Source organism: Ovis canadensis, chromosome 25, assembly GCF_042477335.2.
Source record: "Ovis canadensis isolate MfBH-ARS-UI-01 breed Bighorn chromosome 25, ARS-UI_OviCan_v2, whole genome shotgun sequence".
NCBI lineage: Eukaryota > Metazoa > Chordata > Mammalia > Artiodactyla > Bovidae > Ovis > Ovis canadensis.
This window is the reverse complement of record NC_091269.1, coordinates 56,450,336-56,476,235: the sequence shown is the minus strand read 5'-3', so window position 1 is coordinate 56,476,235 and position 25,900 is coordinate 56,450,336. Positions and strand designations below refer to the sequence as shown.

General features: G+C 42.1%; 1 protein-coding gene across 3 annotated transcripts; it reads right to left on the bottom strand.

Annotated features, from left to right (window-relative positions):
• Window positions 1–7,239: 7,239 nt before the first annotated feature.
• On the bottom strand, window positions 7,240–20,643 carry GHITM (growth hormone inducible transmembrane protein). 3 transcript variants are annotated; one of them, XM_069572255.1, is made up of 9 exons: window positions 20,456–20,643; window positions 18,769–18,933; window positions 17,700–17,799; window positions 16,103–16,214; window positions 15,542–15,683; window positions 12,357–12,465; window positions 10,700–10,888; window positions 10,082–10,253; window positions 7,240–8,178 (listed from the first exon to the last, which is right to left on the bottom strand). In XM_069572255.1, the coding sequence occupies exons 2-9, from the start codon at window positions 18,895–18,897 to the stop codon at window positions 8,094–8,096; spliced, it is 1,038 nt and encodes a 345-aa protein (XP_069428356.1). In that variant the 5' UTR covers window positions 18,898–18,933; window positions 20,456–20,643; the 3' UTR covers window positions 7,240–8,093. The 3 variants fall into 3 exon arrangements, with proteins under 3 accessions (XP_069428356.1, XP_069428358.1, XP_069428357.1); XM_069572257.1 differs by having other exon boundaries at window positions 20,268–20,583; XM_069572256.1 differs by having other exon boundaries at window positions 20,306–20,583.
• Between the last annotated feature and the right edge of the window lie 5,257 nt (window positions 20,644–25,900).

Here is a 25,900-nt window from a genome sequence, read left to right as displayed (position 1 = left end):
GAAATAAGTCTCTGGAAACACACCTAACACACAGGGGAATTTACAAGGAAGAAAATATTTTCAAGTTAAGCCTGTGATTTCTGAGGTCAATTAGGAAAATGCCTGAAGCCCTTTATGGTAAGAACATTCTGACTCGTGTCCCTCACTTCACTCTTGGCCATCACGCTTTTCTTCAGGGATGCTTTATGGACCCTGTGATTGATCAGAAATGACTCTCCCTCTTTCATTTGCCCAGCAAATTGCAGGTCAGTTTATAACACAGGGAGGGGTCAGCATCTGGTGTCCTTCAATCGTCTTCTAATTTAACTCTCCTCCCACCTTAGGGATGCAGGCATTTCATTTCCATCTTGCAACAAGGGAAAGGAAAATTTTCTTTCACCTAAATATGTTATGGTAACTTCTCACTTGGAACCAGGTCTTGTGCCTCCAGAGCTGAGGTTCTTTCCTGACTTGGTTCCACAAGAACTCGTTAGGTGGAAATAATCCACAATGTTAATGTTTAGCTTATATGCCATCCTCAAACTGCACCCAAACCTGATACTTTCTCTGTGTTTTTATAGCTAATCTGAACTTCCTCATGAGCGTCCAGCTCACTGGATCTTGCCTGCCTCTGGGTTGCTCTGCTGCTGCGGTCAAGACTGGTAACCCAGGGCCTGCTGCCTCCAACTTTGCCCTCACTGGCCCCCTCGGTTCTCGAAGATGCTGTGAATCCTTCCACCCCTCCTCTTGCCTCGCTCCCTCTGCCTGCCCCCGTCACTGCTGTGGGCTGCCCTGGCTCACCCTGGTGGCTGCTGGCAGGCCTGTTGGCCCCTCCATGGGTACACGCCAGAAAATGATCTCCTCTCCCACACCATGAAGCCGCCCGAGGAGACTGGAAGGCGCTGTCTTTCCCATCCTCTGGCCGCTCCAAGCTGGTGCTGCAGCACCTGTGAAGCCACCATCTTTGAGTCTCTAATGGGACTTGGCTTTCTGCTTTCTCACTGGAGTTCCTGGCCTCTCGCCTCCACCCCTTCACAGTCACCATATGGTTTTAGTCTGGAGCAGGGATCTCAGGACACTTGCCATCGCCATCTCCCTACCTTCCCCTACACTTGTGAAAAGCCCAGGCTCTCCAGCCACGTGATCCAGGCTCTAAGCGGAGCCCTGCCGTGTGTAAGCTGTATGACTCTGGACAAGTTGCTCAGCTCCTCTGTTCCTCAGTTTCTCTGGTCCTCTGTAAAACAGTAGTTGAAGTTGGAGAGGAAGAGATCCCTTTGATGAAAGTGGGATGGTAAAGCATTGTGTTATACGAAAAAAAGTTTTTGTTCCATTAGGCAGTCAGCTGCCAGCAGTGGAGTGCAAAGCTTTCCCTTCTTTTTTCAATAGCAACCTGTCTCCAAGAAATACCAACCTCCCACTTGTGTTCAAGAATGTACTATGCTTCAGTGCGAAATGATGACTATATTTTCTTGCCACGATTCAGGGCTAAGAAAAAATAAGCACACTGAAATTCAGGTCTAAATGACTGATAGCAGACCCACTCACGAATGAGGACCTTGATGGAGAAAGGTGAAAGGACCCACAGAAGAGGTGCCAGTGACTTGGGCAGTGGGGAGGAGGAGGAGGAGGAGGGAGGGAGGAAGGAGGAGGGGGGAGGGAGGGAGGAGGAGGAGGGGGGAGGGAGGGAGGAGGAGGAGGGAGGGTGGGAGGAGGAGGAGGGTGCTAAGGTGTTCCCCTTTGGCCAGTGCTCGGAGCTGGAGAACTTCAGGTAGGATTGGGATCGATCCTGTTTGTCAGCATCTCCCCTGTGCTTTGCAGGTTTGGCAGCAGGCTTCCCAGAAGAGAGGTGTCACCTTCCCTTACTCTCACCCCCGCACCTAGCATCACCAGGACCAGGTGGATGCCTAAGGTGAGGCAAGAGCTGTGTCCTTGGCTAGACTTCAACCCTGACATCACTGCAGACACAGCACATCAGCGCTCCGAGGGCCTTGAAGGCGCTGGGTCAGTCCCACTCAGGTGAGATGGTGCCAAAGGCCACAGGGTGGAGAGAGGCTCTGCTTTCCCAGTATGTGTCTAAAATCCGAAAAGCTTCTTTCAGTGTTTCAGTGTATTTTCTCTCCCTATGGACTTTCCTTTCTAAAAAACTATTTGTTGTGATATTTAGTTGCTAAGTCACATCCGACTCTTGGGGACCCCATGGACTGTAGCCCTCCAGGCTCCTCTGTCCATGGGATTTCCCAGGCAAGAATACAGGAGTGGGTTGGCACTTTCTTATCAAGAAGATCTTCCTGACCCAGGGATCAAACCCATGTCTCTTCCATTGGCAGGCAGATTCTTTACCACTGAGCCACCAGGGAAGCCCCCCAGAACTATTTAGGGGCAGATATATATAATATACTGAAATAGATACTGAACACCCCATTTCCCTTCCAAATGCCCATTTTTCTGCCACTCAGAATTAACAAGAGTCAAAACCTTGTCATAATTTCTCCAACTTCTTTATGCCATGCCTCAGGGCATGTAGGATCTTGGTTCCCCAACCAGGGATTGAACCCATGCCCCATGCGGTGGAAACTCGGAGTCCTAATCACTACACTGCCAGAGAAGGCCCCAACTTCTTTTTTAAATGCTTCTTCTACTTAAATGAGGTAGGTGATTGCACTTCTGTTTTTTTCTGAAGAACCCAGTACAATGGTGACATAACATGTGAGCACACAATTAGGCTCAGACACATTTGGTTTGCAGGCAGAGGCTGGGTTCTCTGCAAAGTAGGTCAGGATACTTCCCATGATGCTTTGTGTGGAGGCTGCCCCAGACATGCCCCTTCCTATCAAAGCTGGGGGCTCCCTCCAGCTACCAACCCTTCTGTGGTACATAGGACATCTTGTGAGCACTTACATAATTGGTCTCTGCCTCTGAACTCCTGGAGCGATTAGTCTGGATAATGCTTTTGTCGTTTCTGAATAATTACTTCACAATTACCTTGGTTTGTTTGTTGCCGTTTCTCTTATTTAATAACTAGCTACCAAATAGAGTGACTGTCTCTTCACCTGACTTCTTAAAAAAGTGACGTGTAAAGATTAATGCTGTTGTGTACAGCCCTGAAATTTCCCACCAATGGTAAAGGTTTGTCTCCAGCGTTCCCTGCTCAAAGGTCACCAGGGCCAAGGACAGTGGCTGTCCCTCACTTTGGGAGCTCTTCTGGCCCCTCCCATTGCCTCTGCTCATCTGATGCTATCTTCCGGCTGAGAAGTTTCCAGCCAGGCTTTACAGGAGGGCGAAAACGGGTCTCCTTCATCCTGGCTCGTTTCCACAGTTGGTACTAGGAGGTCATTCCTTCAGGGAGTACCAAACCAAACCAACTTGTTAATTCCCTGCTCTCCTTATGAACAGATCATACCGAAACACAGAAGCTTTCTTTCTCAGCCACCACTGGCCTTTCTGTTCAGAAGTCATTCTGCATTGCTGGGAAATCAGTCTGTTCAGCCTGTGTTAACTACATGACTGGGTGGGGCTAGGTTGTTCTTACTTTTCTTGTGGAAGATTCCCTCTGAATCATCAGATCCCTGTTCTTACAGGACAATGAACTATGAGAAATAGAAAACAAATCATTTAGGACTACCATTATTTCTTCATTCTAAGATGCCACTGATTTAAAGATAAGCTGTTTGGTCTTGTGGGGAAAAAATTACAAAATCAAATACACGTTTCAGAAATGAAGTGTGAAAAATACTGCATCTGAGAACAGGTAGCATGACTAACATGTTAATATATCAAGACGTGACACCTCCTAGGAGATCATCACTAGACCCTTGGGTTACCAAGCCCTGTGATCCTATGTAAAACCACCCTGGGGTGCACAGGTGGGCGGTCCACCTTTCCCAGGCACGTGGAAGGTTAGGCTGGAAGGATGGTCACCCGACACCACGCTTACTGGTCATCAGGCAGATTTTACTAAGTGTTAGTGGAAAGCATTTGTTTTAAATATTTAAAAATTGCCTGAATTTGCCCAGTTATGAGAATGAATGTCAGGTTGGTCCTGCCAGAAAAAAATCAATCCTGTATTTCTGGGTGCAGTCACAGAGACACTCCCCTCCCTGACCCAAAGGCTTCAACTGTAGCCAGCAAGGTTGCAACACAAGTTCTCAGTTGACGGCAGAGGACAGAGGCCCCTTTTGGAGGGCTGATAGTCCACTAGACAGGAAGCAACGCAAGCTTCGAGCAAAGCCGAGTGGAATGCTGAGGCTGCAGGGAGCACACTGTGCTGGGCCTGCTGTGTGCTAACTGGCAGCAGTCCTGCCTAATACCAGCTAAGAGTATAAACCTCCTTCCCTCATTGGGCTTTTCACTTATTTCATCTTTGCTACAGACACAAAAATGCTCCTTTTGCTCTTTTCAAGTGTTAATAATACTGAGAGCACTTTCTCCATCTTCCTGAACTGTTTCAAAAAATACAGACTCCTCAAGATCTTAACTTTCATCTTTTCCTGAAAACAGCTTCCATTTTGAGTGCTAGTGAAACTGAATACATTTAATAAGGAGGATTTCATCTTACTGATTACATCAACCTTAAATAAATGGCTTGCTTTGTAGCTCTAAATGGCCTGGGCAGTACAAGAGTTTCTGGTCCTCTATATAATAGGATCTAGGAAGTAAAACATCGATTACCATCCATTTACCCTTCAATGATATCAATGCCTTTTGATAAACACTAAAATTCTAACGTTCTAGGTATTAGTCTTTGCAGCTAAACCTCAACCTATTTAACTGGTACTGAGTTTTTGATTCTCAAATAGGACTTCAGCTCTACAGCATCTGTCACAAACTTACCAGTGTAACTGGTCAACTCTGCCGCTTTGTTTTTCCCAGCTATGACCTTGTGCAAAGACTGAGCCTGTGGGCTTTGGTTTACTCCTCTGCAAAACGGGGCAAGCAGTGCTTGGCTCAAAGGAATGTTATGATCACACAAAGGATAGCATACAACACGGAAAAATTTCAATCATTAGGTATTAACAACATACCTGGATCTTCCTACCCTACTTGAATGATACAGATCTTGGGTGTATTCAACTTCAGAGACTTTAATTGGGACACATCCCTCACAGATGAACAATTTTAAGGAACACATGCCCTTCTTCCCAGATCCTAACAATTAAAATGCACATAAAATACTCAAGAAAGTCCAGGGCCCCCGGCCCAGCACTCACTACCAGCTGTGAGCAGGAAACCGGGCTTCACGTCTTGCCGTCTTCCCCCGTCTCTGCCCTGACTCCACTGTTGCTGCTGTGTAAAATGCCCTACCTTTTTTATGTGCCGTAACTATGTTTACTCTTGAGGACTTCCTCCTTGGACGTCTTAGAAACACACTTTGTTCACTTCTCTTGTAACATTCATCACAATAGACTATGGTTGTTCTTACATGAGGTTGCTGTGCTTTAGAAGGCAATTTCCACTTATTGTCTTCCCTAGGTCCAGTTAGCATGGTGTCTGCTATATTCACGCCTTCTGAATGTTCATTAGATACCATTCTAAGCAAACCAAACAGGTCTTTATTATTTTGTGTGGTTTTTTAAAATCACAAATCTCAGCTATCCTTTAACACTTCGGATGTTTTAGAAAATGAGAAACAGATTTTTTTCTGTTTCTAAAGCCTATCAATCAGTAGGTCTCCACTCTCCGCTGAGTCATGTGAAGGGAAAAAAACCCAGTGGAATGTTAACAGGAGCCAGAGAACTGGAGATTTCCTATTATCATTTTAGACCTACTATCTTAATTTATAAGTATTCATATTTTATATCTCACTTTATATTGAAGTCTTCATTATCTACAATAAAATGACCACCCCCCCGATTTTCTAGATAAGCTTTTGCCTGATACCCAGTGTTGAGATACATCATTTTGCATTGTGTATGATACAAACCTGAATATAAACTGTGAATTCTGAAACATGGCTAACAACACAACCTGTAAGATTACACTTTTAAGACCAAGGTAGACAAGGGAAAACAAATACAGGTTTCACAGATCTTTCTTAAGAAAAAAAAATCCCTTCAAAACCAGCCGGCAACAGCAGGTCAAGCTTAGACAGTGTTACTAAGTGCCTGTACATTTCATCTTAACCCTACGAGGTAGTTCTGTTGTCATCTTCATTTTACAGACAAGGAAATGGGGAGAAAGGCCTGCAGTCACAAAAGGAATAAAGAGAAGAGCTAGGGTTCAAATAAATGCAGTCTAGCTGGAGAAGGCAATGGCACCCCACTCCAGTACTCTTGGCTAGAAAATACCATGGACAGAAGAGCCCAGTGGGCTGCAGTCCATGGGGTCGCTAAGAGTTGGACAGGACTGAGCGACTTCACTTTCACTTTTCCCTTTCATGCACTGGAGAAGGAAATGGCACCCCATTCCAGCATTCTTGCCGGGAGAATCCCAGGGACAGGAGAGCCTGGTGGGCTGCCATTTATGGGGTCGCACAGAGTCGGACACAACTGAAGTGACTTAGCAGCAGCAGCAGCAGCAGCAGCTGGAAGTACCATGGTTATAATCATGACATACTGTAGCTCAATGGTCAAGAATCTGGCTGCCCATGTAGGAAGACCCAAGTTCGATCTCTGTGTCAGGAAGATACCCTGGAGAAGGAAATGGCAACCCACTCCAGTATTGCTGCCTGGAAAATCCCACGGACAGCCGAGCCTGGTGACCTACAGTCTATGGGGTCACAAAGAGGTGGACATGATTTAGCGACTAAACAACTACTCCTCTGTATACTGTATCAGTTTTGCTTTCTCGAACAAAACTTCTATTCAATGGTATGCATATGGATGGTTCAGTTGGAAAAATTACATACCAATCACCATCTGACTAGAGCCTTTATTATTCAGAAATAAACATCCTGAAGTGAGGTGGTTAGAAGTTTTCTGGATCACTGTAATAAATATTTGTTGATAGACCATCTCAATAATCATACACTTTTCTCACCCAGAACTTCCAGAAATAACTCTTCTGTATCAAAAAACTTACAAAGGCCACAAGATAACAGTCTATGGGGAAGGAAAATTCTGGCGGGGGAAACTCTAATGAAGTGTTTTCTCCATTACATTTTTGATCGATACAGTTCATGTAAAAAGCCTCACTTTGCCTTCCTTTTTGAATGCAAGAAATCAAATCAAAGGGAAAAACTTCCATAATCTCAAGTATAAATCACAAACAGGTTTTTCTGATAAAAGCTTTACAGTTTGAAGAAATGAGAAAGGCAAGCATACATTTCTTTAAGCATCTCAATATATTTGCAAAATTTTTCAGCAATTATGCAGATACTATTTGTATACTTAAAGATGCAATAAGATTCATGCTTTGAGTATTTTTTCCTGAGTGTTTTAAGGATATTTTGTTTCAGGTGATTCAAAAGTTAAGACTTACAACATACAGGTTATAACAGGAATTCTCCACGTGGTTAGCATTTTGAACTCTCCTAACAGCGTGAGACAACAGGAAGTCAAACATGATCCCATCTGTATTGTAAGGAGAGCCCGGAGAATCATGTCTTTGTTATCTGCTCAGCGTGTCTGGCAGGCTCAGCAGAGATGCAGCCATGCCTTCTTTCCCAACGCACAGACTCCGTGACTTGCCTGCCGCCATCGCCTCAGTGCTGAGCGTTCAAAGAAACCCCACAGGCGCCCTTTTGCTTCTCTCTGGTCCCTTCAACAAATCCTTTCATCACTTATGACATTACTTGTTAATATTCCATATTCCAAAAAGGAAACTGCAGGTACACAAATTTGTGAACTTTCACTAAACCAAATAAATTTTAAAATAGATAAAACACTCAAATTCCTGCAAAACAAACCTTGGTTTTCACAATCATTTGAACGTTTTAGAATTACTCAGACACAAGAATTGAAAATGCACGTGCTATCTGGAAGAGAACTACTGAATTTATTCTCCCGGAGAAAAGCAGACCCGAAGCATCACATCCCGGGAGCGTCTGAAACACGATGGCAAGTTCTTATCTTCTAAATGTCAACGAAAGCTGCGTGTACAAACTATTTAATGAATATCTGCCCCTATTAAACAAGCCAGATATCTGATGTATTGAGGATGTCAGAAGCCGAGTCACTTCACTTCTTCCTGTTGCCTCCAGTTGCCAGAATACTGGCGACACGCATAAATATGTTTAATGTATCCATGTAGATTCCCAGCATCCTAGAAAAGAAATTATGTCCATTAAATATGACGCAGTTCTTATAACAATGACAAAAACTATTCCTTAATGAAGCAGAGAAAGAGCGATACTGATTATGTGTCCTAGGTATATGAAATGGAAATTTTTTAAAAGATGTCAACTAAAGAAACCCTGGGCTTCCCCGGTGGCTCAACGGTAAAGAATCTGTCTGCTAATGCATGAGATGCGGGTTCGATCCTTGGGTCTGGAAGATTCCCTAGAGAAGGAAATGGTAACCCACTCCAACATTCTTGCCTGGGATATCCCAGGGAGAGAGGAGCCTGGCAGGCTATAGCTGGTGGGGCTGCAAGAGAGTCAGGACACTACTTAGCGACTAAACAACAAAAAAGGAAGTCCTAGACTAGCAAACTGTCAAGATTTTCTTTTGGCAAATTAATCTTTGTTGAAGGGCAGTTTTAAAAAAATCTTTATATTCTCTGGTACTCTTTGAGTGCAGTTATTTTGTTTAAAAAAAAGAAGAAAAGAAAGGGTGATAGACAATGAACTAATCAAAACAAGACCGAAGAAACACCTTTACAAAAATGTGTTAGACCCAAGTCTGGCATTTTAAAATATAATACACTTCCTTATTGCCTCCCCACATCACCTCCAAAGAAACTTGCTACAAATCTGTAAGCATTATAGGAACACTTAAAAAAAAAATCATTATATTGTTTTAAATAAAGAAAAATAAGTTACTTTTAGAAATGTCATAGACACTGTGAAAACTCACGGAAATTACTTAAATAATTTACTTTGGTGGAGACACCAAGGAAAGCAAACACCATCATTATACAACACTTAACATCAGCACGTAAGCTGAATATTTCTGAAATGGAATTTTCAATTTTTAATAACAAATTTAAAATTGAAGTGTTCTCAACTTTTAATAAAACAGCTTTTCTATAAAAAATTAAGTCAATTATGTACACTCTCCAAAAACAACACTTGACTAATCTATCTTTTTTTCACTTTTAAAGTCTGTTAAATATAAACTACAAAAAAACTTACTGACAAGTTTTATAAGGCTAATTAAAAAAATAGGTACAATACTCTGAATCAACTGAATACACACCTAATTATCACAATTAGTTGCAATATAATCAAATGTTCCATGTACATATAGCTTACTAAGGAGAGAGACCAGACCAAACATTAATAGCAATAAAATACTAAAATTCAACAAAGTCATTGTTGCAGGCTGAACTCAAAAGATATGTTCAAGTCCTAATTTGTGTTATCTGTCAATGTGACCTTATTTTCGGGTCTTTGTGAATGTAATTAGGATGTGAATTAAGAAGAGGTAATACTAGAGAAGGGTGAAACTTAGTCCAATATGACATCATTATGAGAGACATAATATGCTGGGAAAGACTGACGGCAGGAGAAGGGGAGAGCAGAGGATGAGATGGCTGGATGGCATCACCGACTCAATGACCATGAGTTTGAGCAAGCTCTGGGACTTGGTGGTGGACAGGGAAGCCTGGCGTGCTGCCGTCCATGGGGCTGCAAAGAGTTGGACACGACTGAGCGACTGAACTGAACTGATGAGACAGAGATACAGCGAGAACATCACATGCACACAGGAGCAGAGTCAGAGCGGCAGACGCTGAGGAATGCCAAGGACGGCTGGTCATGGCAAGAAGCTAGGAGGGCGGCATGGGCCAGATGCTCCCCGGGAACCCTCAGAGGGCACCAGCCCTCATGATGCCCTGATGTCACACTTCTGGGCTCTGGAACAGAATACACTTATGTTGCTATGAACCACCCAGTTTACACAGTTTGTTCCAGCAGCCCTTGGAAACTAAGACTCATAAAACAAAACAGGCCAAGCCAACACAAACAGCCTTATGCAACGAAGAAAAGACAGTCAAGGCTACTTACGAATTAATGGGATCGTATTTGTGAACTCCATACATTGGTACCACTTCTGCACGCTTGATTACTTTCTGTGTATCATACAGAAGAAACATGCTGAAAAGAACCAGCCCACCATAGACTGCCACTGAGTACAGAGTGGCGCCAGCCACAGTGGTAGGTGGGAGAAACATCGATCCTGAAATCAAAATGCGGAAAAAAAAGTTTGAAAGGATTTTTCTGTAACTGGGATTTGTAATCAACATTACTCACAAATCTTTTTCTTTGGTATACTGCACAGGTAAGGAAACATTTGAGTAAGTGTACTGTCTAATTTTAAATACATTTAGTTCAAAACCCATTACACTCATTCCTGCAATGGGTCACCTGCCCACATAATTGGAAGGTTCCTGCATCAGAGCAATTTTCATGTTCTCCAGACCAACTTTTTCATTTTAGGTGTATTTGGTTAAACCAGTAATAATGGTCTGCCATTATGCCAAAGGAGTAAAGCCAGTCAAACTGGCATATACCTTTTAATCAACTTTAAAAATGACACTGACTACATTCTCTCCATTAGAATACCAGGGTATGTGAGATGATTTCAGGACACCAAGAACCAAGTGTCAAAGCATAGTGGCTTACCTAGAGAGGACACAAAGACGACACCGAGGCCCACACCCAGGGGCGCCCCCATGTTCAGAAACTTCTCACTGGGCGCACACATGGCCACGGTGGAGAGACCCCCCACAATGCCAGCCGTGTACCACGCAGCTCTGACGAGAAGAGGGCCCCCTAATATCGTCAGAGGGGCCACCACAGCACCCATCACACCTGGAGAAAGAGCAAGTGGGCACTTAAGCGTTTACTACATAACCACCAAAAGCAAAATGCTTCTAACTAACCTGCCTTTTGAACATATTAAACAATAGGACTACAAAGTTTTCTCCTTATTTTATTAACAGTAGCCACAAAACTCCTAAGCTAAAACTTATACCTATCCAAATTCTAAATCACAACAGTAACGCCATTTCTAGCCAAATAATCAATACTCACAAGTATAAACACTAGTCTAGAATTTTAGTAACTCTGTCAAATTCAATGTAGCTCATTATTTGGATCTGAGTCTACCAAGTCTTTATAATAACATTCACATTTGGAAGAAATGAGATAAAGAAAAGGCTTAAAATAACTTTTTTTTAAAAAGCAGCAAATGCATACTATGTTATAAATAATTTTCTTCTTAAAAGCAGGATACTGGTATTAAAGGAAAATACTGGGATTACTGCCCTCCCATCCACTAAAGTTCCATCCTGTAAAGCTCCATGGAAAATACCTATGGCTGAATTACCTAAGACCTAATGGGAGAGAGACTTGAAAGCCAAGGTTGGGAAGGCATGCTGTCTCATATTCCCCCAAAGACAGCACATGAATGTAAATGCTGTATTTCACACTGGAGATTCATCATATTGGGTGCCCAAAGCCTAATTTCCATGTACCAACCCATGTGGAAAACATTTCGGTCTCTCTCCCTGGAAGTTTCATGGAAATGCTTATAGAATTTGTCTTATTTTGTGGCAGGGAACATGCATCTAAGAAGCATTTTGGTTCTGCACCTGGCTGGCTCTTTACTCAACCCAGAGGCAGATACCTGCCATAGAAAATACTTTATGCAGAAAAGCATGTGTCGTTCCATAATGAAGGAGACTATTACAAACACCTCAAAGAATATTAAAACTGTTCCAGAATACCAGGGTTGGACAGCCTCTGCCTTGCCTACAGTAACTTCGTGTCAAGATCTATCTAAATGTCGATCCAGCTAATGGTGTCACATTAGCTGTACAGAAGTAGAGCTAATTAGAAGTGCATTTCCAAACATCTTTTCGATTCTTTTCTTCCCTATACTCTACTGCAAAAACCTCTCTCTTATTTTTACTTCTTCTGTCCCTGGTGGAGACCTTCAGTTTTTTATTTTCTGAAAGATATACAGTAAGAACAATTCTCAAGTGATGTGCACCAGACTTGAAATCCTCCTGGTATTAGACGAAACACATAAAAGAAACCTCTGCCTATCTAGACTATTACCAGAGAAGAGTGTAACACTGGGGCTGTCCATGGTCTTAGTACCAGAAACATTAACTTGCCAGAATGGAGCAGTAATACAACCAGGAATAAGTGCAGGAAACTCTCAGTGTTTAGTAGACCAGAGGCTTAATTAAATTGTGCGTGTCATTTACGACTGTGAAGAGCCATCAAAAAAGGTAGTTTAAGACTGTGTAATAGCAATTTTAAAACAACATACCAGAATGTAGTAACCAAGCAAGGTGCTTTGGGCCTGGACTCTGCTCATATGATATTGACTGTACCAGCATTCCAGCTCCAATCATGGCTGCAAAGGTTGCACCAATGGTCTGAAAGACATGTATTACTAAGGAAAGCCGATCCTTAAACAACAACAAAGTAGAACCCACGAGTTCCAAGTGCAGTTAGTCCTTCCAGTAGACTGTGCTTAAAAAGATGAAGAATAATAAACAGAATCCTTTCTTTTTCTAGCACATTAAAAGGCCTTGTGCTTACTTCAGTTTGATCAAATTAGCAAGAGTGCCCCCTACTGTTATACACAAAGTTTTGCAGACAACTGTAAGTAAATGAGTTTTTATTCTGGGCTCCCCTGGTGGTCCACCCTGCAATGCTGGGGGACGCCTGTTTGACCCCTGGTCCGCGAGTGCCCCACATGCCGCGAGGTAACCAGGCCTGTGCTCTAGAGCCCAGCAGCCACAGCTACCGAGCCCACACGCCGAGAGCCTGTGCTCCACAGCAAGAGAAGCTACAGCAATGAGAGGCCCTGCATGCGCAACTAGAGAGCCCATGGGCAGCAACAAGGACCTACCACAGTCAAATAAATAAAGATGTAAAAATTAATCTTTAAAACATTTTATTCTTGTTAGACAGAGGTGTAACAGAACCACTTTAAAAATCCCAGAACAATTATTTTAGACTATATTTATTTTGGCATAACACTAACATTAAAAACAATTACTCATGATATACCAATTAGAACATATATGGCACACTGCCTTAAACTCTATTCTCTAAATGAAAACTTGAAAAATAGGAGCACAAGAAAAAGACGAGAAATAAGAGTCTTCGTTTCTATCCTCCCAGTTTTTTGGCTGAATTGGTTGGCCCTCATCCCTCTACTTTGCCTATGTTTGATTTCCACTGTTACACATTTATATATTCTGTGTGCACAAGAAAGAAATGTTTGTAATGCAAGAAAGATAATTTTCAGGAAATTTAAGGCAGAAACTGCATACTTGCAGCCCTTTGGCAAGATTAGGCAGCAGACATTTTGTTTGGCCAACTATTCAAACCAACAAACAAAAGTGAGTTCATTTAGTTGGGAAGGCATTCTCTAGATGCCCCGGTAGTTCAGATGGTAAAGCGTCTGCCTACAATGCATGAGACCTGGGTTTGATCCCTCGATCAGGAAGATCCCCTGGAGAAGGAAATGGCAACCCACTCCAGTATTCATGCCTGGAAAATCCCATGGACTGAGGAGCCTGGTGGGCTACAGTCCATGGGGTCACGAAGAGTTGGACACAACTGAGCGACTTCACTTCACTTCTCTAGATGCCAATAATCCCGTGTAACATACCAGGCCTGCCTCAATCATCTGCCTCATCTGCCTGAACCAAGGACATCTGAATGGTCAACCCTGTGGTAAAGTACAGGTAAATGGAACAGCTATTTTTGCTGAGAATGGGAAAGCCTTCACTCATAATACACAATAGCACAATGGATTCTACTCCAACATCTTCCAAGGGAGAAACAATTACTAAAAGCTACTTCATGGATCTCTGCATTTTCAGGATATCTAACGTAATTGTGTATTTTTCTTTTAAAATCCTTCATGATGCAGGTCCATTTTTTGCCTTTTACCTTCCCATACCCTACACTTCAGCTACACTGAAGTGGTATACTGCAAACACATCCCAGTTTCCTGCCTCTTTAATTCTGTTTATTGTGCCAAAAAATACCTCTCTTCCTATCTGGCTGACATATTCAAGGATTACTTCCTTGAGAAAGTTTTCTTAGTAGGTACCATGGCTGTTATAAGCAGCGGCAGATGTCTCTACTCTGTTTCAAAAGCACAGACTTTGTCCTTGGTACTTTGACATCACGCGTATGCCTGTCACCTTCCAAAGGCTTCTTCATCTCTGTAGCACCTTGTCTGGCTTTCTAAACTATTTTACTTAAGCAGCCCTAACAGCAGGTGGGACTAATCTTATGCCTACAGGCACCTGAGAATATGGTTCAAGCACTTCCTTTAAGTCTTATTTTAGGGGTTAAACTCTTTTGTATATTTTAATCTTTCATGTTTGCTTTATTATAAAAGCACTGCTTTAAACTGTTTACCTCATTAAAACGGACATACCTGATGAGAATGCAACACGCTGATTCTATGCCTTCAATAACCTCGAGGCTAGGAGATCCTTACACCCATCTGAGAAGCAAGACCCTAATACTCAAGCATCCAAATGGCTAGATAACTGCAAATGGTTGTCCTTTTGGAAAGTATAGTGGAAATATTATAGACTTGGAAGTCATGGGGATCTGGGTTGCCAAGAGAAGAATGGAAAGAATCAGTGGGAATTTGCCATGAGAAGTCTGTAAGTATATTAGATAAACTTTCCCATCTCCCCTTCCTTTCCAGTCTCACACTGCTGCTTTAGTTTGGGCTCCTATCATCCCTTGAAGAGACACAGCTGGTACACTTGCTTCTCATCTCTTCCATGTTGGCTCTTAAAGCTCAAATACACATCATATTTTCGCTGTTCCAGTATCTGCGACGGCCTCTGCTAGGCACTCTCCTCAGCTTGGCAATCAAACACATCCTTTCTAATTGTGTCTTCTTTACACTCCAGACCTCAAACACTCAAAGTTCACTTGAATGGGATTATAAAGTCAATTGTGGGAACTATCTTCTCTCCTCTTTCCAAACTGTTTTACAAAACTGTACTCTGTCCTCTGAAATGAAACTCTCATTGAATATAAAGCCTTATATAGGTTCAAGGAGAATCCAGAGTAACAGTAGCAGTATTATTCTACTCTTAGAGTAGCTTGGGTTTTTGTGACAGTTATTTTCCTTGATCTCTAAGACAGATTTTCATCTGCCTTATTTTTTAGTGAACTTCTATAAAATAGAGCTGTTTTAAATCTGCTACTAGGTAAGTACGATGTTCCCTGTAAGTTTAAGTTCCAACACCTTTACTGCTACTAAAATACATATTCAACATGGAATAATACCCGACTTGCCGAAGAATGTATACCCTACTTTGTTCAGCTGTATCCACAATTCATATATTACCTGAACAAAAACATATACAGTAAGGTATTCTTTCCACTTAATACCCCTCCTCCAATAGTTTTCATGTAACCTTTTGCTATTTAGTGGGAAAGGAAAACAAAAACGAGCCGACTTACTATCCAAGAGCCTCTCATCATGAAGTTCATGAGAGCAGGGGTTCTGCTCACTGCCATGGCAGACAAAGCTGTTAAGCCAATACTTCCTGCTAAGTACATGTAAGTGGAATGAATTCTATCCTTCACATACTGAGGCCAAATTCTGTAAGAAACACAACATGGTTAATTTATAGGATTATGAATGTGAATCTTGGTTGAATCATTTACTGGCTGGGAGACCTGGATAATTTAGAGCATTTTATTACTCTAAATTTTATTCCATTATCTAGGAAATGATGTGTATGTTGGAGTTACAATAAAAAGTAACAAAATACATATAAGCACTTGGCATGTATATAATAAAACAACACATTTTCTCCTTGCTTAAACACATATGACTGCGGTAAAGATTTCTATTTACTTTGAATAAATAGGGGGCAAGGACATAGATTGTTTTTATTCATGCATATCTCCACACAGTTGGAACACTGGACATAAAAGACTCCAAAAGTGGCAAAAGATAAAGATGAGAAGAAAACTGGAAGCTTTATGGCTAGACTTGTTTGGGAACAATTTACTTACACAGCTTTTTCAATAGCTCCGATCTCATTAGACATTCCCAATCCATAGTAGCACAAAGCTCCAAGACCAACTGCAGCCCCTCCAGCAATAAACCACCTTCCCATCTGATCAACTGTGGAACACAGGAGGAGATGCACATTGATACTGTCATCTTGACTAGCATGATCAGACTTAATTCATCTATAATTCCACTCTAACAAAATCTGAGGATGCAGTGTTATCTGCAGATGCAGGGGTACTTCTGTGATACACACTATTTTATTCATAAGAGATGTATATTCTCATGGCACTCTTAGAAAGATGAGAACATTTTCAGTCAAATGTTATACAGTACTATTAACAAAGATAATCAAGAAAAAAATAACCAAAGAAAAATGTAATTAGTGTTTATGCAGCTGAATCAAGGAAGAGGGTGCTCTTGTTTTCAAGAGTACTGAGAAAGAAACAATTTATCAACTCTTAACTGGATGGAGATATTAACAAAGAACCTCTTACACCCTTTAGTCAAAGTCTGTTCACTAAGAATGTTACTATGCACTGAGATGACTCATATAATTTGGTTTCTAGGGCCAACTGACCAATAGAAATGCCCTGAGGAATGCCATATGGGGCTCTCTACCATTTGCATACAGATGGTCCCCAACTTAAGACTTTTCAACTTTACAAAGATGCAAAAACAATACGCATTCAAGCAGAAACTGCACTTTAGATTTTTATCTTTGCCTGGGTTACTGATAGGCAATGTAACAGTTTCCTGTGATGCGGGGCTGTGACAGTAAGCCACAGTGCCCGGTCAGCCAGTTGATTGTGCAGGTAAACCACCCATACACTTATAACCATTCTGCTCTCACCCAGCAAGTCTGTTTTTCACCTTCAGGATTCAACAACTCACAGAAAGGAGCCAACACTGTATAAAATAGTTTTGCTCAACTTTAGGCAAATGTTATGTTTTCTCAATACATTTAAGGTAGGCTAGGCTATGATATTCGGAAGGTTAGGTATATTAAGTGTATCCTGAACTTCAAAACATCCTCAACTTATGATGCGTTTATCAAGATGTAACCCCATTTTAAGTCAGGGAAGATAGGTATTAACCTTTTGCAAGGGTGTTAAGTAGTGTTCTTTGACTTTGGGTAGATGACCAATCAAAATTCTGAGGTTGCCAAGCTATGAACTAAACTGACTTCATTAAGGTATTGCTTCCTGAGAGGCCCCAAATGGTCCCTTCTTGAACAACCAGGTTTTTATTAACACCTATGTTTTGGTGATTTACTCTTGGCCTGAAACATACAAATATAATGTCTGAGTAAGAGTCTACACAACTTCAAATGAACTTCATTAACAGATTATAACTTTCAGATTACAGCATAATAACTAATAATCCTTTAAAAAAAATGGCGAAAGTAAAATTTGTTTCTGGAAGAAATCTGACTGGGAACCACTGAGCCCAGAGCCAAGCAGCAATCTTTCCAGGGTCATCAGATCCCTGACGATGACTGCCCTTCTTCTCACAAGATGCACATATGCACAAGTTTGCACACATTTTAAGGAGGTTGTTCATGGGCCTCTTAAGAGTTTACTAAAGGCTGCCACCTACTTTTAAATATTTTTTCCACTGATGGTTCCAAAGCTGCCTCCTTGAGTTCTTGGGTTGTTTTTCCACGTCGAATCCCAATTCTTGTCTTGGTAGCATATTCCTGACATAAAGGAAAACAAAAACACATACCATCCACATAAAAGAATGTTAACAATAAAACAGAGGATCTCGACACTCTAGATAACTCTGTAAAAAGTAACTCGATACTTTCTATGTGTGTAACTTCACTATGAATGAAGGTTAGCTAATCTTTAAAAAATTAAATGTAGACCCTACCTGTGCTCTAGCTTTGAAGTGACTCACTAATTCATTACAATGAGTTCAAGTTTCAGAATTACTTATTTTATAAACTATGAATTTTATTTATACCTCTAGACTTATCTTTTTAAACATTAACTTTTAAAAGATAAGCATTCAATAACTATTAACTACATTTCTCTTCTGGGAAATGGGCTCAACTCTTCCCTCAACACAAAGCCAAAGGGAGAGAGGACTTTGCTTGTATTTCAGCTTTTCCAACAGTGAAACAGTTAATTTAAGAAGAAAAAAGTTGTCTCTCTTAGCTTCTGTACATTTCTGTCTAACTCACATTTTAAAATTTATACTCCTAATCTGAATGCTAGAGCAAAAATCTAGTATAAAAGGAAATGGGTTTCTCTTTAACCTGACAGATTTTATTTGACCACTCTCTAAGCAAGAGCTGAAATGACAAGGTTAGCAACTAGCCAGCCGGTAATATTCCCAGGGTCTTAAGCTTTTGATGATAGGATCCACGATTTCTTTGTTGAACCATATAGCTCTCAATCCTTCACAAATTACTCTAAATTCTCTGAATGAGAAACTCCAAGAGCTGTAAGTAAAGAAGTTATAGGGCTTCTTTTTCATATGTGATAAGGACAGAACAGAATGGTAAGAAGCCAATAGAGAGAGAGTGCAGATTTGGGGCTTTTTCAGGGCTGTTTCAGTTAATCACTAATGAGAGAGTAGGGAGCTTCATGCTTTGTCAAAAAAAAAAAAAAGGTCCCAGGCGCATAGAGACAAACAGACAATATAAAAATATTATCTTTACCCTGCTGGGTGTTAAAAGCCATTGATTCTTTGTGATGGAATTCTTCACAGCAGGGGAGGCCTTGGTGAAAGCTGGGTGGAAAACCCTGGAAGGTAGTGCTCGGAGACACACAAGTCTTGCGGCCAGCATGGTGGTGCACCAGGTTTACCAAGCAGATCTGAAATGCTAGAGACAGACAAAAAATAATCCATTAACCAACTGAAGGAAGGATGTAGAAGAGATAAAAGCCAGTCATTTCCTAGTGGAAAAGATCAAGAGACGTTTTAAATCAATAATAATACTCTGCTTGTTTCTTGTTAGTTCAGGAAATCCATCTTACAAAACGTTTGAGATAGATCACCAAAATGGGCTTAAATCTCAACAGGAACAGTAACAAGAGAAATAATTTGTTCGAGTTATGTGGCTAACAGAGAAGTAAAAGGGTGTGTGATGTATTTTATAAACGTAGTTTTGGCTGAAGATTCACACCAGTATTCAGCGGGAAATTATAGAAGAGAGCTAATAGTAACTTTGAGCAGAGGAAAAATGTCATCCAAATAAGAAATGATTAACTCTTCAAGGTCATATTGCTTTTCAGGGCTAAAAAAAACATCAATGGAAACCAAACACGCCAAGTGTTGTTGTTTAGTTGGTTAAGTCCAAGGAACTCTTTTCAACCCCATGGACTCCAGCATGCCAGGCTCCTCTGTCCTGGATTTCCCAGGCAAGAATACTGGAGTAAGCTGCCATATCCTTCTCCAGAGGATCTTCCCCACCCAGAGACTGAGCCTGAGGTTCCTGCATTGGTAGGCAGATATTTCATCACTGAGCCACCTGGGAAGCCCATGCTAAGTACTACTTCCCCTGGAAACAAAACATAAAAATATTCAAGATACTGAAACCACCTGGGATGTTTCTTAAAAGGGTAGACTTCTAGGTCTAACTCCTGTTCTAATGATTTAACTCCTAGAAGAAAGCTAAGAATCCTTGCTTTTAAATATCTAGGTATATTTCCAGATCTGTCACGGGATCTGCGAGGTACACAACACTGACAAATATCCTTTGGGAAAATACCATGTCATTCTAGCACTTTCACGCCATTACATCATCTCAGCCTAAAGCTGCTGTGCCTCTCAGTCCTCAACACACCTACAGAGGCATGCCAGTTCAGTGGCCTCCAAGGTGGCAATTCTGCTTCTACCATAAGAAAAAAGCGGCCTCGTGCACAGGTTTGTTCTCTGAAACTCAGGTGCCTTAGCTACCAGAATGGGTAATGTTACCGAGCCCTTACGCTTCCCTGCACATTCATGAGCTCAGGCGCTTGGTCCTCAGAGAAAGTTCATCCTTATCACAAGACTCGGATGAGAGCCGGGCAGCAAAAGTCGCACCACTTCTACAACACAGCAGACTCAGGATCCCCTTATCTACTAGAGCGGCGGCTGCGCCGCCCGGCCGCGGAAATGAATCAGCACCTCGCTGCCCGAGAAGAGGGCAGAGAGGACGAGCCCTTGCTCGCCTACCCCAGGTACCGCAGCCGCCACCTCCTCCACTGGGTCACCTGCAGGAGAAAACTGACGGGCCGCCAGGCCGTGACGCAGTCTGCAGCGCCGCAGCCTCCGACCTTGCCCACACGTCGGCAGCGGCCCCAGAGGGCTGACAGTCAGTAGTACAGAGTATCGCGGTCCCTGCAGGCCCGGGGGAGCCGTACCTCAGTCCCTGGACACCTCTAGCGCGCAGTTCCCCTTCCGGGCCGGTGAAACTCGAGCACCCAAACCTCCCGCTCCCTCCGCCCACCTCTTGCTGACTGTGCGCGCAGTCTCTTTAGCTCACTGTGTGACGCAGCATCCGGAGAAGCGGCAAACACTACGACGGACAGCCAATCACGAGCGGAGCCCTAACGGAAGGGTGGGCATAGTAGGAAGGAGGGGTTCCGGGTTAGGGGGCGGGGCCAGTGGACACGGTTGAGAGCGTCACAGTCCACGTCCATTGTGGGTGTGGGCAGAGAGGGCGTTTCAGCCGTCTTTGCGGAGGACAGCGGAACGTTCTTTCGTTCTTAACGGCAGGAATAAGAGGATAGTATGAGAACTAAAAATTATTCTTTGGCCGCGTTTCTTTCCCCTTGTTGCGTTTTTGCGCCTTGTCAAGAATGTATTGCGAGATAGTGTGCCAAATTGGGAGTTTCAGACCGGAGCCAACCGGTTTCTTGGGTACAATGTGAAATGTACGAAAGAGTGTGAGTCACACAAGGTCGGAGAGCGAACAGGCGGATTTTTAGAAGTTTATTTCATTGTTTTGTGACTTACCCACGATCTATGTTCAAGGTTCAGCGAATACTTGAGTAATAGGTTGGTACAACGGGCCTGCCTCTTATCCAGGTTGTTCTGAGAACTGCTCCTATTCAGGTAATTTGTAAATTGAAAAGCCTATTTTTTGGTTACGCGAGGAAGACTTTTTTTCTCCTATCCATTTACGCATTAAATATTTACTGAGGCTAACTTTGTACCAAGCTCTGTACTAGGGATCCATACAAATAAAAGATAACATTGTTCCGTTGTTTTGGCAAAACAAAGGTACTGTGACGTTTACTCTGGTGGAGACGAAAAATTGACAAAATATTTGTTAGTGATATGTAGTAAGAAGTACCAGCTTCCTTGGTAGCTCACGGTAAAGCGTCTGCCTACAATGCGGGAGACCAGGGTTCGATCCCTGGGTCGGGAATATCCCCTGGAGAAGGAAATGGCAACGCACTCCAGTACTCTTGCCTGGAAAATCCCATGGACTGAGGAGCCTGGTAGGCTACAGTCCATAGGGTCGCAGAGTCGGACACGACTGAGCAACTTCACTTCTCTAAGAAGAAAAATAAACCTGCATAAAACACTAGAGGGGCGGTATTTCAATAAAGGTGATTTAACAACATGTAAAATTTATGAACCTTAAGCTATTGTTAATTGTGATTTATGATAATTCTCTAACCATGTAAATCTTGACACAAAGGTTTGCGTTTTATGTGGGTAATAAAACTGGCGGCTCACACACAGTTCTTGTTTCTTTACCCTGAAAATGGCGGGAAAATACTGTAGAGAAATCTGTCACGAGATTGTGAACAGCTCATGAATAATCTTTAGGCTAGTATTGTTTCCAAAGATGTTAAGTGTTTTAAAGAAGGTGAGTTACCTAGTCACATCACTGGGAAGATATGCTTAGTGTGGAGTGGGAGAGGTTTCACTGACTTAGAAACCAGTTAGGAATCTATTGCAATTGTTTAAGCAAAAAGTGACCAACGTTTTATTAAGGCAGTAGAGGGACAGAAAGGTGGTTTATGACAGAGGTAAGACTAAGGAGGAATTTACAGGTTTTAATGACTGATTGAATGTAGCTGATAAGTATGAGGGAGGCACTCAACATAATCCCTGTGTACTGAATGGAGTGAGATGGGCTGGATAATTGCACCATGAATTTAGAGGCAGGATACAGGAAGAGCTACAAATGTGGGTGAAGTAGAGAAAACTCAGTATGAAGGGTTCCATTGTAAGTTCTCTGATTCTAAGACCTAGGCGCTATAGGACAGATAACAGGAAAAGTCATTAATCACTAATCTGTGCTCAGCGTGTCCCACCCTTTGTAGCCCCATGGACCGTAGCCTGCCAGGTTCCTCTGTCCATGGAATTTTCCAGGCAAGAATATTGGAGCCGGCTACTGTTCATCTGTTGAGGGAGGCATCCGTACTTTGGCAATTGTAAGTAATGCTGCTATGAACACGGGTGTATGTATCTTTTCAAATTAGCATTTCTGTCCCCCTTCCCCAATATCTCCCAAGGAGTGGAAATTCTGGGTCATATAGTAGTCCTTTGTTCAGTTTTTTTGAGAAACCTCCATTCTGTTTTCCACAGTGGCTACACCAATTTCCATTCCCACCAACAGTATGAGAGTTCACTTTTCCCCCGCATCCTTGCCAACATCTGTTGTTTGTGTTCTTTTTAATGATAGACACTCTGACAGGTAGGAGGTGACATCTCATTGTGGTTTTGATTTTGCATTTCCCTGATGATTAGCAATGTTGAGCGTCTTTTCAGGTGCCCATTGGCCATCTGCAGGTCCTCTGGAAAAATGGGAAAACTGGGCAGCTACATGTAAAAGAATGAACTTAGAACATTCTCTAACACCATACACAAAAATGAACTCAAAATGGATTAAAGACCTAAATATAAGACTACTAAAACAGGCAGAACACCCTTTGACATAAATCACAGTAATATTTTTTGGATCTGTCTCCTAAAGTAAAAGAAACAGAAGCAAAAATGTTAAAGTGGGACCTAATTAAACTTAAAAGCGTTTGCATAGTAAAGGAAACTATGGACAAAACAGGTAACTTACTTAATATATGTGTGTTGTGTCTTATTCGTTCAGTAGTGTCCAACTCTTTATGACCCCATGGACTATAGCCCACCAGGCCCTTCCTTTGTCAGTGGAATTCTCCAGGCAAGAATACTGGAGTGGGTTGTCATTCAGGGGATCTTTCTGACCCAGGGATTGAACCTGGGTCTCCTGCATTGCAGGCAGATTCTTTACTGTCTGAGCCACCAGGGAAGCCCTAACTTACTCAATGGGAAAAAAATATTTGTAAATGACATAAGGGATTAATACTCAACATATATAAAGAGCTCATACAACTCAACATCAAAAACAAAACAAAGCAGCAGCCAATTAAAAAATGGGCAGAAGAACTGAATACTGTGCCTGTTGTATCCCGCGTGGGGCCCAGGAGAGGAGAAAATAGTTTGAACTCCAAGGTTGGCGATAGGTTCTAAATCTGGGCTGGCAAATTATCAGACTGTCCTGAGCTTCCCAGAATGGAATAAACTAAGCTATCTGCTTTAGTCTGACTGAGGACTCGAAAGCAACATTGATGCCAGACTAAGGGAAAATGTAGCTCATTTTCATTCTCATTTTACTGGCAACTTCAGTGTCTACCTCACACAGAGATGCAACCAGATACTGTATATGGGTCAGAGGGGAAGACCATTAGTGGAATAGTATCCACAGAGGTGCAGACCATTGGAGAAATCCTGAGAATTGTCTCATACTTCCTGATCAGATTGTAAGGAGTAAACTAAGACCCAGAAATGATTGTAAGCTTAAGAAAACCTAACAAGATAATGGTGGATCTGGGTCTAGAATGTACATTCCCAAATGAATGTAAAAACTGGTTCTCAAGGGGTGAAAAAAATCTTTATTCACACACTAGAGATATTGTGGGTTTGATTCTGGCCTACAACATAAAGTGACTGTCTCATTAAAGCGAATTACACAAATATTTTGATTTCCCAAGGCATGTAAAAGTTATGTTTACACTATGCTGTACTCTATTAAGTATGCAATAATCGCATTATATCTAGAAAAACAATGTACATATCTTAATTAAAAAATGTTTTATTGATAAAAAATACAAACCATCATCTGAGTCTTCAGTCATGCTAGTAACATCACAGATCACTGATCAGATCACCATAACAAATACAATGATACTGAAAAAATTGGAAATGTTCTGAGAATTACCAAAATGTGTCATAGAGACACAAAGTAAACAAATGCCATTGGAAAAAATGGCACCGATAGACTTGCTCACTGCAAGGTTGCCACAGACCTTCAATTTGTGAAGATGTAGTATATCTTCAAAGTACAATAAATGAGATATGCCTGGATATGTATAAAGAATCTGGTAAAGAATCTGTCTGTGATGCAGGAGATGCACGAGACGCAGATTTGATCCCTGGGTTGGGAAGATCCCCTGGAGGAGGAAATGGTAACCCACTCCAGTATTTTTGCCTGGAGAATTCCATGGACAGAGGAGCCTGGTGGGCCACAGTCTATGGTGTCTCAAAGAGTCAGACATAACTGAAGGAACTTAGCATGCATGCACAGGTGCGTGCGCACACACACACACATCACAGCTATACATTAACACAGTACACGTGCCAGTTTATCTGTGACGTTAAAATTTCATGGAGGAGGGCCATTAGGAAAAAAAATTTCTGGAAAGACTCCTTAAAGAAGAAATCATGACAAACTGGCTGAGGAAACTTTAGTACAGAATCTTGGACTCCTCTGACATGGTGGTCCACTCTGGTGGCAGGCCTGCTCAGCAGAAAAGTTTTAGTTTTCCATCTAAGATTCTATCAGTGAGATGTTGTTTGAGGTAGTTTTATGATCTCTCTGTAAAAATTCCATAAATGTGTTCTCTGTATTCCAGTATCTTATTTCTAGCTGCTCTAGGACATCTCTATCTAACATGTCTAAAACCAAGTTATACCAAGAGGTGGTCCAGCAGATTGCATGTAAGAGATGTACTCCAATATTCCTTTCTCCCTGAGCTTTACATTCTTTTATAGTAGTGCTCAAGTGTAGGGCTTCCCTTGTGGCTCAGCTGGTAAAGCATTCACCTGTGATATGGGAGAGCTGGGTTTGATCCCTGGGGTGGGAAGATCCCCTGGAGAAGGGAAAGGCTACCCACTCCAATATTCTGGCCTGGAGAATTCCATGGACTGTATAGTCCGTGGGTTGCAAAGAGTCAGACAGGATTGAGTGACTTTCACTTTCACTCCAAGTGTAAGGATTAATAGGCTCTAGGTGGCTCAGACGTTAAAACGTCTGCCTGCAATGCAGGAGACCTGGGTTCGATCCCTGGGTTGGGAAGATCCCCTGGAGAAGGAAATGGCAACCCACTCCAGTATGCCTGGAGAATCCCATGGACGGAGGAGTCTGGTGGGCTACAGTCCACGGGGTCGCAAAGAGTAGGACACGACTGAGTGATTTCACTTTCACTTTCTTTCAGGTCCTTGTGCCAGACGCAGTGGCATCACCCCTGAGCTTGTTAGATATGAAAATTCAAGGTCCCCCTCAACCTACTAGATCAGAATTTCTGGCTCTAGGGCCCAGGAAACTGTTTAACCAAATCTCCAAGTGGTATTTCAGCATGTTAAAAATTAACAATCACTTTTTGGCAGTATGCTAGAGAAATTTTGGCATCTCATATACCCTCATATAGGGTACTGTTTAATCCAAGCTTCAGTTGTGGTGTGCTTAGTCGCTCAGTGTATCCGACTCTTTATGAGCCACGTGTCTGACTGTTGGACTGTAGCCTGTCAGGCTCCTC